This window comes from Phaethon lepturus, unplaced genomic scaffold (assembly GCF_000687285.1).
Source record: "Phaethon lepturus isolate BGI_N335 unplaced genomic scaffold, ASM68728v1 scaffold3271, whole genome shotgun sequence".
Taxonomy (NCBI): Eukaryota; Metazoa; Chordata; class Aves; order Phaethontiformes; family Phaethontidae; genus Phaethon; species Phaethon lepturus.
The window spans coordinates 13,155-28,645 of record NW_010516780.1 but is presented as its reverse complement, the minus strand read 5'-3'; the positions used below and the strand labels follow the sequence as shown (position 1 = coordinate 28,645).

The 15,491-nt window shown below is 44.4% G+C and overlaps 1 protein-coding gene across 1 annotated transcript; it reads left to right on the top strand.

The window, feature by feature from the left end:
* The first annotated feature begins 3,254 nt into the window (after positions 1-3,254).
* ERP27 (endoplasmic reticulum protein 27) lies at positions 3,255-14,566 on the top strand. Its single transcript, XM_010296163.1, has 5 exons — positions 3,255-3,272; positions 3,364-3,477; positions 6,484-6,609; positions 13,610-13,807; positions 14,522-14,566. The coding sequence occupies exons 1-5, from the start codon at positions 3,255-3,257 to the stop codon at positions 14,564-14,566; spliced, it is 501 nt and encodes a 166-aa protein (XP_010294465.1).
* Positions 14,567-15,491: the final 925 nt, after the last annotated feature.

Sequence of the window (15,491 nt, the reverse complement as noted above, 5' to 3'; positions counted from 1 at the left end):
GCTGCCCCCGAGCAGCTCCTCCCGGGCGCACACGACGCCGTGCGAAAGGCGCTACCTGCAACACCGACGCCCCGGTGTCGGAGTTCCCCTGCCCGCTGGTGAGAGGGGCGACTCGGGCAACTGCTTAAAAACTGCCCACAGCCACGGTACAGAAGTGACATCTCCGGGTAGTAGTGATAAAGAAGAAGATTGAAGCAACTCATCTTTCCTTAGAGCAAGCCAAAAAAAAAAGCTTTTCATTGACAGTCACTGCCTGCCCACCTAAAAGCACATCTGTAGAGCTGCCCGTCCCAAAGAGGTATTTCTTGCTTTTCACTTGCAGAGAGCCCATCGCTGAGACATGCAACATTTATTACACCTGATGAGATTCTCCATTTTAAGAAACACTTAAAATGCCCTATGGATCTGGTCCAGCACCCAGTGCTTTGCAAAGAACGATGTCTGTGTTTCCAAGTGACCTGCCTGGAGCTCAATGTTACTTGGATGGGGTTTCTGTGGTTTTGGAAAGGCTCCTGAGACACATGAAAAGCATCTAGAGGCCATGTTACAATGGATCAACACAGCAGGCTTGATATCAAATCTTGCCAAGTGTCACTTCAGGCAGGCAAAGCTGTCTCCCTGGGCGCACAACTCTTCGGTCGTGACTGCAACCAGATCCAGGCCAGGTCTCTCCAGTTACAGATACTCTGCCACCAAGAGGAATCCCAAACACTCTCTTCTGTTTTAGGTCCTACACTGTGGTTTGCAGAATTACTCCCTAAGTAGGCCTTGGGCGTGGACCCATTAAAAATGTTACTTTGCAGTTTCTTAGGGATGGATGCTGTGCAAGCTCAAATGTTTGTTGGCTCCAGCTGTTAAGTGCTGGTGCCTCACTCTGAATCTGAAGCTACGCTTGCTGAAGTTTAAGAAGACAATATTGAGAAAGGCCGTGTACTTGCTTAAAGAGTACCAACAAAAGCTAAGAGCAAGTATTCTACCAGTTACATCAATTTCCTCGTGTTGTCCCTTCTCACACAAGTATGGCACTTGAAAACTGGGGAGAGAGGTGTATCTGAGGAAGAGAGGGGCCCTAGGTAGTACAAGATGTCCTAAAAGCCAGTGAAGTGTTGTGTCACCAGAGCTCTAAGCACATGGGGTGACTACATGCACTAGAGAAACTAAATGCTGCAGCTTGGCCAAGTTCTAGGTCCAGGTTGTACAAGGATTGGACAAAGCCAGTTTGTTCCCCTTTTTTTCCTCATCATTTCCTGCACTGTGTTTACCACTGGCATTATCCAAATAATTCAAAGTGAATGATCTAAGAGTGAGCAATAGGTAGGCAGGTCCTTTTATTTAACCTTTTATTTGCTATGTGCAGATGTTGCAATTTGAAGCAACAGTTTTGGTTCTTAGTCATGGTGGTTTTCTTCCAAAAATATTGAAAAGGTCCTTTGTTTTTGTGCTGTGGCAGATAGTGAGGATGACTGCATTGGAAGGATGTTTGATAAAAGAAAGTGTCTGGATTCTTGGAATTTGGATTATATTGAATCTTCTTTGTTCACAGTCCAGTTTTTGCAGCTGAATTCCTGTTTAATAGGAAAAAAAAAAAAGCATGAAACAAATACCCTAGTCAGGTTCAAATGTGGTTGACAATTCCCTTGTCTAATTATCAGTTTTTCTTAAATTATTCAGACACCTTATTTTTCCTTTTATTCTATGCTGAATACTGTGTAGGAGTAAGGGGTCAGAGCTAAAAAGGAAAAGAAAAAAGAACTGAGATAGGAGTTGGAATCAAATGCTCATTTGAAGAATGCAAAGATGTGTGACCAGGACAGCAGTGAATCAGAGGCATAAACTCATTTTCCTTTGCTTTTGCAGAGTGTGAAACACATATAATGCTTAAAAGTTTAAACCATAATTATAGCAGTAGGAGGGGCTGCTGTCAACTGGTGAGACTTCTTTGCATATAGTGGAGGAAAACTGATTTATTCTAGTGAGGAATCTGGCCTGATAGACCTAAAAAGAACATAATTAACAGACGCTAATCTAATTATGTGGAGTGATGAAGACACTTTGATCAGAGCTTCAGCTATCAGATGCAGGATATTTTTCAGCCTTACTTTCTTGAAATCATAAATGTTGAGCACAGATTTAGGATATTATTATCCCAAAATGGAAATCAGGTATTTCCAGAAGCCCATGAAAGACAAGAACAGACTTTGTGTGGAGTCTGGGGTGCTTTAGATTGGCCCGTCTGATCTCACCCGCCCAGGTGTTGCACTGCCCTGATTCCATTTACTTGGGTAGAACTGCCCTTTCATTTTATGCAAGAGCAAATCTGTGAGAGGAATCAGGCTGCACAGCCTGAAAAGCACCAGTTTGGGTTGCCAGACAGGGCGCTGTGGCTCCCTACCAGATCAAAGACCTTGCCAATGACCACAGAACAGCAAAAAGGGCTTTAGATGTCTGTACACCACTGGAAAAAATAACACCAGCTCTTTCAGAGGTTGTACAGATGCAGAGAATAAAATCTAGGGTGTGCATGTGGACCTTTCCTCAGCCCTGAGAACCTCATTCAACATATGTATCAAAGGCCTTCAAATCCCAAACTTTGATCCTACTGCATGTCAGAGCCCAGTGTCCCCATGGCTCAACTCAGTCACATCCTATGGTGGTTACTGCACAGCAACTCTGCCCTTTTGGGTGGTTTAGCTATTATTCAATGGTTGCCTGCTTTTTCTCTGTTTACCAGGTCATGAAAACCTCAATAAAATCACACCATTTGGGTGGGGGGATGTGTGGCAGGGTGGATTTTCCTTTAAAGTTAAAATGTGCTGGGCTTGATTTTTTTTTTAACTTTTTCTGCTGTACTGGGAAAAAAATCCTCTTTTTATTGGAGTGATTTCCTGCTTGCACAATGTTTCCAGGAAATCCATACAGGCTCATGCCAATGTTTATTACTGGTAGAATAAACAGAATAAGCAGATGAAGATTTTAAAAAGGGATGTAAAGCCAAAATCGATGCGAGGAGATAGGCTTAATGATCTCTCCCCACAATATCTAGAATAGTTTGTCAGCGAATACTCCCTGTTTCCAGTGCACCGGGAGCTGATACTGTAGGGATGTCTGGGTGCTCGGTGATTTCAGTTATGCTTTGAGTTTGCCTTGTCCTTGGGAGACTGAAGGAGGGTGGAAGATCCTTATCTCAAAGAGCAGGCTGGTATCTGTAGGTTCTGGACCTACAGAAGTGGGGATTATGTGGTGGTGGGGAGAGGATGGCGGTGTCCCCGGGGGTGGGTGTCTCCGTGACTGCATGCCATCAGTGCCTCTGGAGGAGGTGTTGAGAGGAGAGCTGTGACTGTAGGTGTCTTTGCATGTCTTCAGGTAGACAATGACCGGAGGGATCTGGATATGAACAGCAAAGATGTTGATGCTGAGAAGATGACTCGTTTCATTCAGATGAACAAGCTCCACCTGGTGACAGAGTACAACCCTGTGGTAATAATCAGCTTCCTGCAGCCCTCACCCTGGCACTTGGCCTCCTTCTCAGGGGTGTCCTCTGGCCCAAGAGTTTGCACACCCAGATGTGTGCAAGGGTCATGGCAATAGTGTGGATGGGGTTGAGGAAGCCACGCAGCACTTTGTCACTACTCCATACAGGGACTGGAAGCAGATGCTGTGCTGGGGCATGCAAGTGGGGTGGGGAGAGGAAGGGGGGCAGAGCAGTTCCTCTGGCCTTCCAGTAAATTTGGGGTGTTGGTGGGCAGAGCGCTCCATTTCTTACCACTCCTGCCCAGCAGTGCCACTTCCTCCTGTGGATATTTCCTGTGTCATACCATGCCTGCAGACCCTGCTCAGCCATGATCTCCTCTCTTTGGTTGAGAAGCCTTGAGAAACATGGAAACTTGAGCGACCTACTTCCAGAAGGCAGGCTTTTCTTCATCACCCAGCACATAGGGCGTGACATAAGCCTGGCTATTTGAAGGCATATTCAAGAGCCGGTTGGAAACTTCCCAAATAAAATTTTTCCCATCCCCTCCAGAATTCATCAGCTCAACAGAAAAATCAGACATAGGATGCTTCCGTATTGGCTGTCTTCATTAGCTCACTCACCTGACTGGCAGTCACAGTTCCCAGTGCTCCTCTCCCCTACAGAGGATGAGCACAGATTTAGGCTCTCCTGAAATCTCAGCAGTTCACTGGGCTTGTTGCTGTGGAGCCAATGGGTCTTGGAGGCCCCGATGGCTGCAAGGCTGAGACTTTATCATTGCTGATGGGCTCTTTTGTGGGCTTCTGAATAGCTACAGCAGCACTGACCAGACTCAATTTAATCAAAGGAGAATGCCCCAACCTGTTCCAAAGCTATACCTTTTCAAACCAAAGCCAAAGATCAACTAAGAGGGCTGACACATTCCCCAGCTCAGGTGCGGCCTGCCAGTAGAGAGAGCATTTTGTTTTGGAAGCACAACATTTTGTTTCTGGAACGAAATACTGTAGAAGTTCTCTATTTTTCTTTTTTTTTTTTTCTTTTTTTAATTTAAAAAAAGAAAGTGGATTTGTTTTTTCATCTTGATAAGGAATGTGAAAAATATATTTCAAAATCACAGAATATTTCTGCGGACAGAAAAGTTATATCCTGCCCCACTGTCCCTATAAGCCCTTTGAGAACACCCAAATCACGTCTGTGGGGATGTTCCTGTTATAAAGAAATATATATAAGCGTTTATACATAAAACGTTTATATATAAATGCTCAGGCCTTCTGAACCTTTTGAGCCTCCGCTGCATCTTTTGGCGATTCATTAGATTGTGTCTCTTTCTTCATGTGTTTCTGCTGGTGCCCTGGGCTCTCACTCCATGGCGTCCTGTTTGGCACCCAGGCTGTCCCCCTGACTGAGAAGTCCTGAGCTGTTCACCCCGGCTGGCAGTACACGTGTTGTTCCAGTACTTTTTTCCAGACACGCTGGAGTCCTATCAAGGTGCTGCAATTAGCAGTGCCTCCTGCAGTACCTGGCCCAAAGCTCTCCCAGCTCCGCTAACGTAGCTTGTTTTTTTGTAAATATTTATTCCCAGTGCTATATGCTGTTTACACCTAAGAATGCTGGGGTCATGCGGATCACGCCGAGTGCTGCCAAGAGTTTCTGTCCCCATCCTGGGGCCCTTACTGTTTCTCCCACATCCTTTAGGCATTTTTAGGCAATGCCTACCCTGTAGGCTTTCCAGGAGAGTCAGATGGGACCCGGCCACGTCGATGAGCGCTGCTGCTCGCTCTTGCACAAGATTGTGTGGGCAGGCACACCTCTGCGTGGAGCCACGGCAGGAACTGCTGCTCCAGCCCAGCCCGTCCTTGGCCCAGCCTCGTCGTGGCCCTCGGTGCTGGCTTCACCCTCACCTTCAGCCCCATCCTCAACCATGAGGTCTTCTAGCGCTCTCCAGCCTTGGTTTGCATCCCCTCTGCTCTCCTCTGCCCCGTCCGCACGCCAACAGAGAAGTTTGGGGTGTTGGTGGGCAGAGGATACAAAATGTCTGATAAACTTTCGGATAAATGTCAGAGTCCCAAAAACTAGTTGCTTTGTGGTGCGTGGCCCTTGCCGGCGTGCACTCCCTGACCCCCTGCGTGTTACTCCGGGAGCATGTGGAAACTTTCTTCTCCCGCTGGCGGGGAGCTGCACAGTCTGTGTGGTTTCGGTGGCATGGGGCGGGCAGCAGGTCTGGCCCTGCTGCTGTTTCGCTTGAGGGAGAGGCTGCAGGAAGCGGGTGGGAGGCGAAGCGAGATGAGGAGCGAGCGAGTGAGCGGGAGCCTGGAGATGGTGCAGCGGCTTTTTGGCAGTGCCAGCCCCCTCTCCTCACAGCGGGCCGGCGGGTGCTGCCCGCTTGGCCCCTGCTCAGGGGACAGGGACAGCCGGCTCCGGCTCTTCTCCCGCTGCAGGACTGCAGAGGCAATTTTAACCCTCAGCACTCTGGAATGCCCACAGGCCACGGGGCTGCTGAAATGGGGCTCTGGGCTCATCTCCATCCTATACACAGCTTAACGCTAAAGAAAGGAAACAAGGGGAGACACCAACCCTAACACGACAAATCCTTCCCACTTTCTTGCTCCCATTTTGGCCCGGTGCTGGACCTCAGTGATTCAGGGCACCCTCATGTTCAGTGTTTGTGCTTTCCCTCTCCATTTCCTTGCCCCTCTAGACTCCCAGGCAGTCCCCCTGACTAGTCACTGACTACCCTGAGGCGAGGGATGGACCCTTGCGGTCTTCAGACTCTCGCCTCGGTGATAAGCAAAGCCAGGAGTTTAAGCGCTTCCACATCCAACAAGAACCCAGATTGGATCCCTCCTGCTTTAAAGAAAGCTGTCCTGCTTGTGAGGCTGATTTGCAAAGAAATCTCAGCTGAGACATGAGGGTTGCTGCCCCTCTGGCAGTGCATCCAACGCGGATTGAATGTTCTCAGTCTCCTCGTCCGCGTGTGTTTCTCTCTCTGTCTGTGGTGGCCATGTTTTTGGCAGACAGCAATAGGTGTGATGCAGAGTGCGCTCCAGCTTCACCTCCTCCTGATCACAGACAAGATGTCCCCAAAGCATCCCGAGCGAATGCGCAGGTACCGGGCAGCAGCAGAGCTCTTCAAGGGGAAGGTAAGTCCAAACAGAGAGGAAGGGGAGCCGTTGGGGAGAAAAAAGGGAGAACGGTGATTTCTTCTGTGGATGGAAAGGGCATAATCTCCTTCTCTGTGCATTAGGGGAGCAAAGGACAAGTGGCAGGAAAACAGGATTAGCTGGATAATTAAGTGGAGGGGTTGGATCTGTTCACCTTTTCCAGTTTGCCTCCTTGCGGGGAAAATATCCTCCATATCCTGCTCCTCTGCTCCCTCAGTGGGACATTATGTACTTCCTCGCTTCTGGTCCAGTTTTGTTCCCTTGCACTGGGAGATGACAAACAGCTGCTGCACTTCAGCCTGGTGATGGTTGCATTCCACTAGTATGAGAGGTGATTTTGTAAATACAGCCTGCAAGATGCCAAGGAGCATTATATAAGTGACCAGACAGCTGTTAATGTTGTGGTGCTTCTTAACCCTTAGCCTTCTGGTTGGATTCTGGGAAAATAGCTATTTTAAAGGAGTTGCAGATGGGTTTGTCAGATTTCCCACATTAAGGTGATGGGATAGATGGGGTCTTTATGAGAAATTTCACCTGGTTCCCACCCCTCTGTGGGCAGAGCTCCCCAGATAGTGAATCTTCCCATGGCTGATTTTCTGCCAGCAGCTGGTTTACCGGGGAATTTGTGTCCGGGGAACAGAGGAAGAAACTGCCAAGCAAAGGAGGATTGGGAGCAACAGGAAGGCATTTGGAGCAAGAGAGAATGGCAGATGGGAGGGGGCAGAGGATCACAGCAGCAGACAAGGCTAAGCTGAGAGCCAGTGGAAGAGATCTTCCTGGGAAAAGAGTGGAACTGGAAAGAGTTGAGGTTTAAGGACAAGAACATCTGCATGCATCTGTTTGTGGTACTGAAGGATCAGATTAAAATAATCAAGTATATCCTCATCTTCAAATGGAGGGGCCACCTCAGAACTGTGCACCCTCAGAAGTCTTGAGATTCATTTATGGCAGAACTACTTTGGACCTTGACATCTGTTCCACTCATCGGCAAGAGACCAAGCAGAAACCATGCATCAAATTCAAAAAGTCTCTTCAAAAGTGTTTTGCTTTGATGAATACATAGCAATAAAAGAAAATTAATTTATCTGAAAGATTCAAGCCATCTCATGTGAGATGTGTGTTATAGTGACACTGTTATTACTGTCCTCATGAGCAGCAGAGTCTGATACAGGTCTCCCCCAGGCAGCTAGTTCTTCTAACACAGTGCATTGCTGTTTAGAATCACTATCCTTTGCTGATGTGGCTGCAGCCAGTTTTCTCTTCATGTGACATGCCCAGATTTGAGCAAATATGAATAATTTTCCTAGAAATACTTCACAAAGCATTGGATAAAATGTTGTACTGAAGTCCAGATAATTTATGAATTGCCAGCAAGCCAAATCTAATTTTTTTTTATTCATGCAGGCTAGTTTCCTACCAGTCTAGGAAAAGTTTGCCAGAGTAAAATAGAGAGATTAAAGGTGTGGAGGTTTGACTAATTATTCCCACTTTACTCAGCAGTACTGCAGGACACATAGATGAAGGGACCTGGAGTCTAGTAAGTTGTTTTTTCCAAAAGAGTGACACTCTGAGGAGTAAATTGTGATTTGGACTGCCCTTTTACAAAGCAGTAAGAGAGAGCTAGGATCCTGCTGTTTGTATGGTAGATCTGGAGACTAAGGAGTAAGCAGAGCAATATGCCCACTTAGATTTGTCTCCGTTGCTCTGTAATGTAGAAAGACATGAATTAGTTAACTTAGGTTTACTTCAAAACAAGTAAAGTATTGAGTTGATTTGGTCTTTTTGCGGCTCACAGATTGTCTGTGAATAAATGCAAGATTCTTGACTTTAATTTTATCCAGGATTACCAGTGAATAATTCATAGCCTGTGGGCTGGCAGTGAAAGGCTTGTCTGTGCTGCGGGGTTAGTACTGTCAGTGGTTCGAGCAAGGAATCATCGCTGTGCAGTGGAGAGGTGTTCAGGCTCCTTGTGAACACGTACCACTGCGTCCAGCAGTGCTTTACAGTGATTGCAGAGTGCCAGAACAGGGTGGGGAGACTCAGTGTGTGTTGCAACTTCTCTACAAGCCAGTGCAGAAGACAAACAGAGAGGGTTCCCAAGCAGAAGAAGGGGTATCGATGCTTCCACACGTCTCTGCTGTGCTCTGAGAAGTCATTGTTGTCACCAGCTGGAGGGAGAAGAGAAACTTGTGTCTTGGATTGATGGAGAGATGAAGAGGAACTGCTGCTGCTGAGTGGCTGACCCCAAAGAGTGAAGAAAATCATAGAATCATAGAATCATTTAGGTTGGAAAAGACCCTTAAATCATTTGAGTCCAACTGTTAATGAATCATGAGGAAGTGATTCACCTGCCAGTTCCTGGATTATGGTCCCTTCATCTCTGGTTTACGATCTTTTAATTTTTGCCTGAGAGGAAGCTGATATTTTCAGGAGGAGGACCCATGAGACTGTATGGCGAGGACTGCTATTCGAAAACAGCCTGAACTGCACCCTGAGCAGCAGTGAGTGTCTGAAGGCAGTCTAGATTCCTCTAGATTTTGTTGTGGAACCTGGGGGCTATGAAATGCTGGAAAGGAAAGTGCAAATGTTAGATGATGCTAAGCCAGCAAGAGCTGACAAGAATAAGAAGGAATATGGTACTTTTCTAGCAGATTTTGAGAAACAATTGTGGGTGGTTAACAGTGAACAGACAGAGCTCAGAGGACTGCAGCTGCAGGAGTGAATCCACCAGCCTTCTTGGAAGGATCCCACTGCAATCAAATATGTTCTTATTTGAGAAAATACTGCCAAGAGTCCAGGCTTTCTACTGGAAAGGAAATGTCAGGGTTTGTGTTGCTGAGCCAAACTAGCATAAGCATCTTCAGTTTTCTTTCCACAGTATCAGAGCATAACATGACAGTTACAGCTGGTGTACCTCATGGGTGTTTGCAGAAGTTTCAATAAGGTGATGTTGGGAATAACAAAAGCAGCTTTTACTGCAACTGATATAACTGGTTTACAATGTCAGAATGACTTGGGTAGAAATGTTTGCAAAGTCCCTTTTAATTTATATGTAGGCCCACTTAGAAATGGGTTCTGAGAAACTCCTGAGAGTCCTTCAGGAGTTCTTCCATGGAAATGAAAGGACGGTGCCCTTTCTCTTGCAGACAGTCATTCATAGACTTTTTATTTTTGTTGTCAGACACTGATAGCTCCAGAACTGAGAGAGATAATATTTAGAGATGCCTCTTTTAGCTATAAACAGGGGAACCTGTAAATATGGATTGTCTGTGTCACTTAACAGATACTTGCAGTAAAGTTGTTTTTATAGCTTGCTTTTTTTTTAAATTCATAACTGATGTTTTCATTTTGCTTTGATGTACTATGTAAGCTATATAAGAAATTACTCAAACTTCAGAATTTGATCTTTCTGCTTATACAGTCTGCTCAAAGAATGAAGGTTGCAGCTCCATGAAGTTCAAAGTCAAACACTGGATATGAGGCTTGGTCATCCTTCCTGTTTGTCTTCGTTAGAGGAAAAACTAAGCAACCTCAAATTGCTTTCTACCATTGCAGTACTATTTTCAATTAACTTTAATTCCTTGGGCAATAGCATCATCTCATATCTTAGTATTTACCAGGAACTTGATGTTCTAAAAGCACTGGGCTAGGAATCAAGTTGTCAGGACACCAAGATAGCACCAGTGTACAAAATTTTCTGACAGAGAGCTTATTGCAGGTGACAGTGCACAGACAATATCATGTGTGGATGGAATAATTTGTGTCAGGAGTTCCTCATCCATGCAGGAGATCCTTTGCTGCCTGTAGTGGCAGAGCTCTGAACACAGGCAAGAAGATTGCTGCAAAATGAAACCATTTCAAGGAAATAATTTCAGAATTAAAAAAAGCGATTGTACAGGATAGTATGAAATAGAAAATGAACTTTCTGTTTGGGATGGAATTACCTGGTTTCTAGTGGTGATGTGAGAGTTGGCATCATAAGTGGGATTTGTTTTGGTGCGTTATAGCTTTGGCAAGTTGTCTGAGCAAAGGCTTTAGTCTCTTTTCAGCACTGGTAGAGAAGGATAGGCATGTCCTTCCTTTCTTTCTAAAGCAGGTGGAATAAAGTGCCTGTCGCCATTTATTGTAGAGATTACCTAGATGACTGGCTGAGACAACGAAGATCTAGATGGCAGAAGTTAGGCAAGGTGAATCTTGTCTCATGGTCAGTATAATTTTCCATGGTCACTGCATTCATTCTTTATGATTAGAGCTGGATGGGAATCTCTGAACAAAATAAATTCCTCGTGAGAAAATGACAGTTCCACCAGGTGGCATCCATCATGGATATGTCCCCATTGAGAAACCTGTTTGGTTTCCAGCTGCTGAGGAGACCAGACTTCCAGTGCTTATGGCCTCAGTACCAACACACCTTACAGACTGCCTCAAAGGTGTGACTTTGAGGCCACACAGGCCTTGGCAGGACCCCCGGAGCTCATCCAGCATAGGATGCATGGCCTGACCTTTTGCTGAAGGAGGATTTATGCCATATCACAGCATCTACTAGGGATGAGTCATTATAAAACGCATGTGATAGGCATTAAGGTGTCTTCTTTCGAGTGGCAAATGCAATTGCCGTCTCTCCTGTATTTTTGAAATATAGAAGGGGAGGGAAACTTTTGCTGTACTTTGGTACCCTGTAACTCTGTGAGCCAAATGTGAGTCATTAGAGACATCCAAGTCAGGAACTGTGAATGATGATATCTCAGCCTTTCTAGTTGATGGGCCAGTTGTTTCTGTGTTTTTGTTTTCTTCTGTAAGGAAGAAGGTGTTTGGAGTTCTAAACCCCAACCCTTTTACTGTTTTATTCTTATTCTATTCTCTGTATTCATGGATAAAATATGTACAGCTTTTTAGTTTTGGGATTTTTAACAAAGGCTGGAAGCTTGATAAAGTGAAGAATGTTGACTAACATTTATTTACCATTATTTATGTTACCATTTTAAAATGCTCTCCATCTGTTTTAAAGGTAGAGGAGATTTTGTATAGAAAGTGACAACATTTAACAACCTATGTATTCTAAATGCTTTTTTTTTTATTAACTTCATGTTTAACATTTGATTAAAAAAACATTGTTGTCTAGTGAATCTTTCATAGAGCAAACCAAAAACTGGTGAATGAACTAACTAACTGGTGAAAATGTGATACCATTTCCTGTACCAAGCCTCTGAAAGTGCTTCCCTCCCACATTGGCCTCTCTTTCCAGCTTTCTAGTTGGAAGTATTGCTGCTCCAGCTGACAGCCTCTTAAAGCAGGTCCTTAGATCTGTGACCCTTTGATTTGTGACCCTTCTCTAGCTTGGTGTTTCATCGCAGAAGGATGAATTTAGCACTCTGGGAGAAGTTCCCCACAACCTGTCTGCTCGCTAGCTTGTTGCCCTTGGGGCACAGTTGACTTTTGGAAGAGAAATTGCAAGTGGTAAATATCACATATCCAGTGAAAGTGTTCCTGTTTCTATATCACAGTGTTTGACTGCAGTTAAACCTTACACTAGTCTAACTACCCCTCCTTCCCATAGGCTGTTGCCTAGGAATGTTTCCAGATATATTTGTTTTTTTATAGAACATAAATTTAATGAAGTAAAGAATTTGAGATTTACCAAGTTTATTTTTAGAGAATAAAAATGTTTTAAACTAACTTGAGTGTTCTTGATTGAAAAGAAAGAAAAACATGAGTCACAGCCTGGGAACTGGGCACATCATCTTCACATTGCTTTACTTTTTTTCAACTCCTCTTATTTTCTTGTATAAGTTAAGTCATATCCATGTCCATAGGTACACTGAATGTGCTAGGCCCAGTAGACAGCACAGGATAAAGAGAAGATAAAATGATGCATGTTAGCTGGTTGTTTGTTTCATTGACTTGGATGTCACCTGCCAAGGGATTCTATTTAATCAGGTCACTGATTAAATTGTTCAATTGCTGTAGTTATTTTCTTTTATAAAATTTATAGATAATGTTTGCATTTAGTATTACCAGATAATTTAAAAAATGTTTTTGAGATAGCTGTATATTTTACTGATAATCTTTCAGACTCCAAAATTTTAAATTTGTACCAGTTCTTATTGTACCTGTAAGATCTCAGTTGAAACCTACTCTTAAAATAAAATCATGGAGTTGGTCACCAATTCTGACAAATCTGTACCATTGAATCATCCCAGCAGAATCCTAATCCTTGGCTTGATCTTGCCCTCCGAGACTATCTAGGAGCCCAGGAAACTGTAGGTCATTCTCATCCTGGTTTATTCATTGTTGGGCCTCTCTCCCCAGGTCTGAACAACCCTCCACTGAGCTGGGCTGTACAGACATTGATCTCTTGCCAACAACTCCTGTTTCCTAAATGATTGCATCTTCATTTCTATTCACTGCAACTCATTTAAATATGTCCTTTGCGTTGGGTACTCTCATGTTCTTATCCTTGCAGGCTCCTGCTGCCCTAGATTTCATTCCCACATTCTTGCAACTGAGTTGGACTCTCCACACACCAAAACACCTTTTTACTCTACCACTTTGGGTCTTGCATGGATGTGAGCATCTTCTCCAAATAACATGCAAGTAGAGTAGTCAGCTTCTTTTACATGTGCCACTAAGGTAAAAGACCTCTTGTTTCCTCATCAATTAAGAGAATAGAAGTGGAGACTGCCTTCCTACCATATAGTAGATATATTTTTAAAGAAGGCAAAACAAGATATTTTGCTTGATAGTGTAAGTCTGGACTTGATAAAATACAGAAAAATGCACTGCATGGAACAGTTAGATAGTGGCAGAGGAAAGTGTTATCCTAACACTTTCTAACTGTCCTAACACTACCTAAGGGTACGGTAGGTTTTCTCTAAGTCTTTATAAAGATATCACTGTTAATCTGTATATGATCACTGTTTGCGGATCTGTTCTCTCAGTTTCTGTTTTGCTCACATTTCCTCTCCTATTTCCATTACAGATTCTCTTTATCCTGGTGGACAGCAATTTGAAGAGCAATGAACGAATAGTGTCATTCTTCAAACTGAAGAAGTCCCAGCTACCAGCTCTGGCTATATTCCATGCACCAGATGAGGAGCAGGATGTATTGACTCTGGATGAAGTCTCTGTTGACCATGTACAGGACTTCTGTAATCGTTTCTTACAAAGAATGCAGAAGGTAAAGGGGAACTCCTGTACAGTCTACAGGAAGCTGGGATCTTGTAGGACAATGCTGTTTCTCACAAGGCTCTGGAAGATTACTTCAGTTCCTTGAACTCCTCTCCATCCCTGCCACCTCTTCTTTCATTTTCATTTGCACCTGAATATTGGAAAAGCATTAGATCTAGAGCAGAGCAGAGATGGATGTCTTTGTACAATCTCTTTCTTCATTGACCTCTGCCTTCTATTCTACAGCAAGAAGACTTTACTGACCATTCCAACTGTATAAAGGCCTCAGTGAAGCATCTCTTTTCTGGGAGCAGCAGCTGGGGAGACAGAGTGAAGGGTGCTTTTGGACACTGAGAATGGGGGTGGTGGATGGCAGCACCTGAGAGAGGTTCAGAGAGACAGTGGCATGAATAGGAAGGAAATCTATCAAGAAGGCCACAGAACTGAGTATACAGACAAAGGCTCAGGACTCTACCAGAGGTCTCTGCTGGGAGAGGGACAATTTAATCTCCATGTTCATTCAGTGTTAAGAGTTCTCTCTGTGTCAAAGCTCATCTTCCTATAGCACAGAGGCTTTGTGTGTCAGGATCCTGTGTTGTGCAATTGAAATGGGATGGGCAGGGCAGTGGCATAGACAGCAGAGGGAGGAATTTAAATTGGTTTGTTTCTATGCTGAGAAACCGAGCAACATCAAAATTGATTTCATGCCTCTAATGTGTTTTAGAAAGAAGATGAACCTGAGGAGAAGGCCCTCAATGAGGAACTTTGATACTTTCTCAGCCAACAGGATGACTGTGCTCAGAGTCATCTGTTTCTGGTGTATGAAGACTTCACTGAGCCCCGCAGCTCAGGAATTTCTGCGATAGTAGGATTAAGGGGCCAAGTCAGTGAAGGATTCCTATCTCCATGCTATGTACATATATGCTGTCTGTCCTCTCTAGGAATCTCTTCTCCCTTTTCATTTGTTGGCTCCAGCTCTCTTTTCTCAGTACTCCAGGAGCTCTGGTACTGCCTTACACTGTGTCTTTCCATGCCACCTCTGTTGGAGCAAAGGGTAATACAGCCAAATGGCAATATCAGGGATAAAGCTTGTAGTTCTGAGAGATCTGTTTCCCTCATTTGCTTTGCTTTTGGTGCCATGCTGGGATCCACTGTCAGACTCTCCTGACACTTGGAACAGATTGGTTGCTTGATGTCACATGAACTTTTCCATTTATTTTACTAAATAAAGCAGAAAGTGAATAGCCTGAATTTTTATGCAAATGTGTGATTTTCCACTCCCCATGTCTTTCACTTAAGGACAAAGTCTGTGTATTTCTGAGTGAGTAAGCTCAAAAATCTCCTTTCTCTAAATTTAACCAGGCTTGCAATGCCTAACCAGTCAGATTGGTTGCTAAGAATCATTCCCCATGGAACTGGACCCATCATCAACCGATATTTCCACCAGGATGAGAGATTTCTGTGAAAGTTTGGGATCAGAACAGCGCTGGGTACAGCAGGTCTGAGCTGATGCAGCAAAAATAAATAACCCTAAAATGTAGTCTGTGGCTAAGAGGAATGGGAGCTGTGGCAGAAGGGCAGTAGAAAGTTGCATTGCAAGATAAGGGATATCTCCGCACTGCATTAGAGGGAAAGGCTAATGTCTGTCTATTGACCTCAGACATCCCTCGGAGGTCCTGGTGCTGGCATACAGG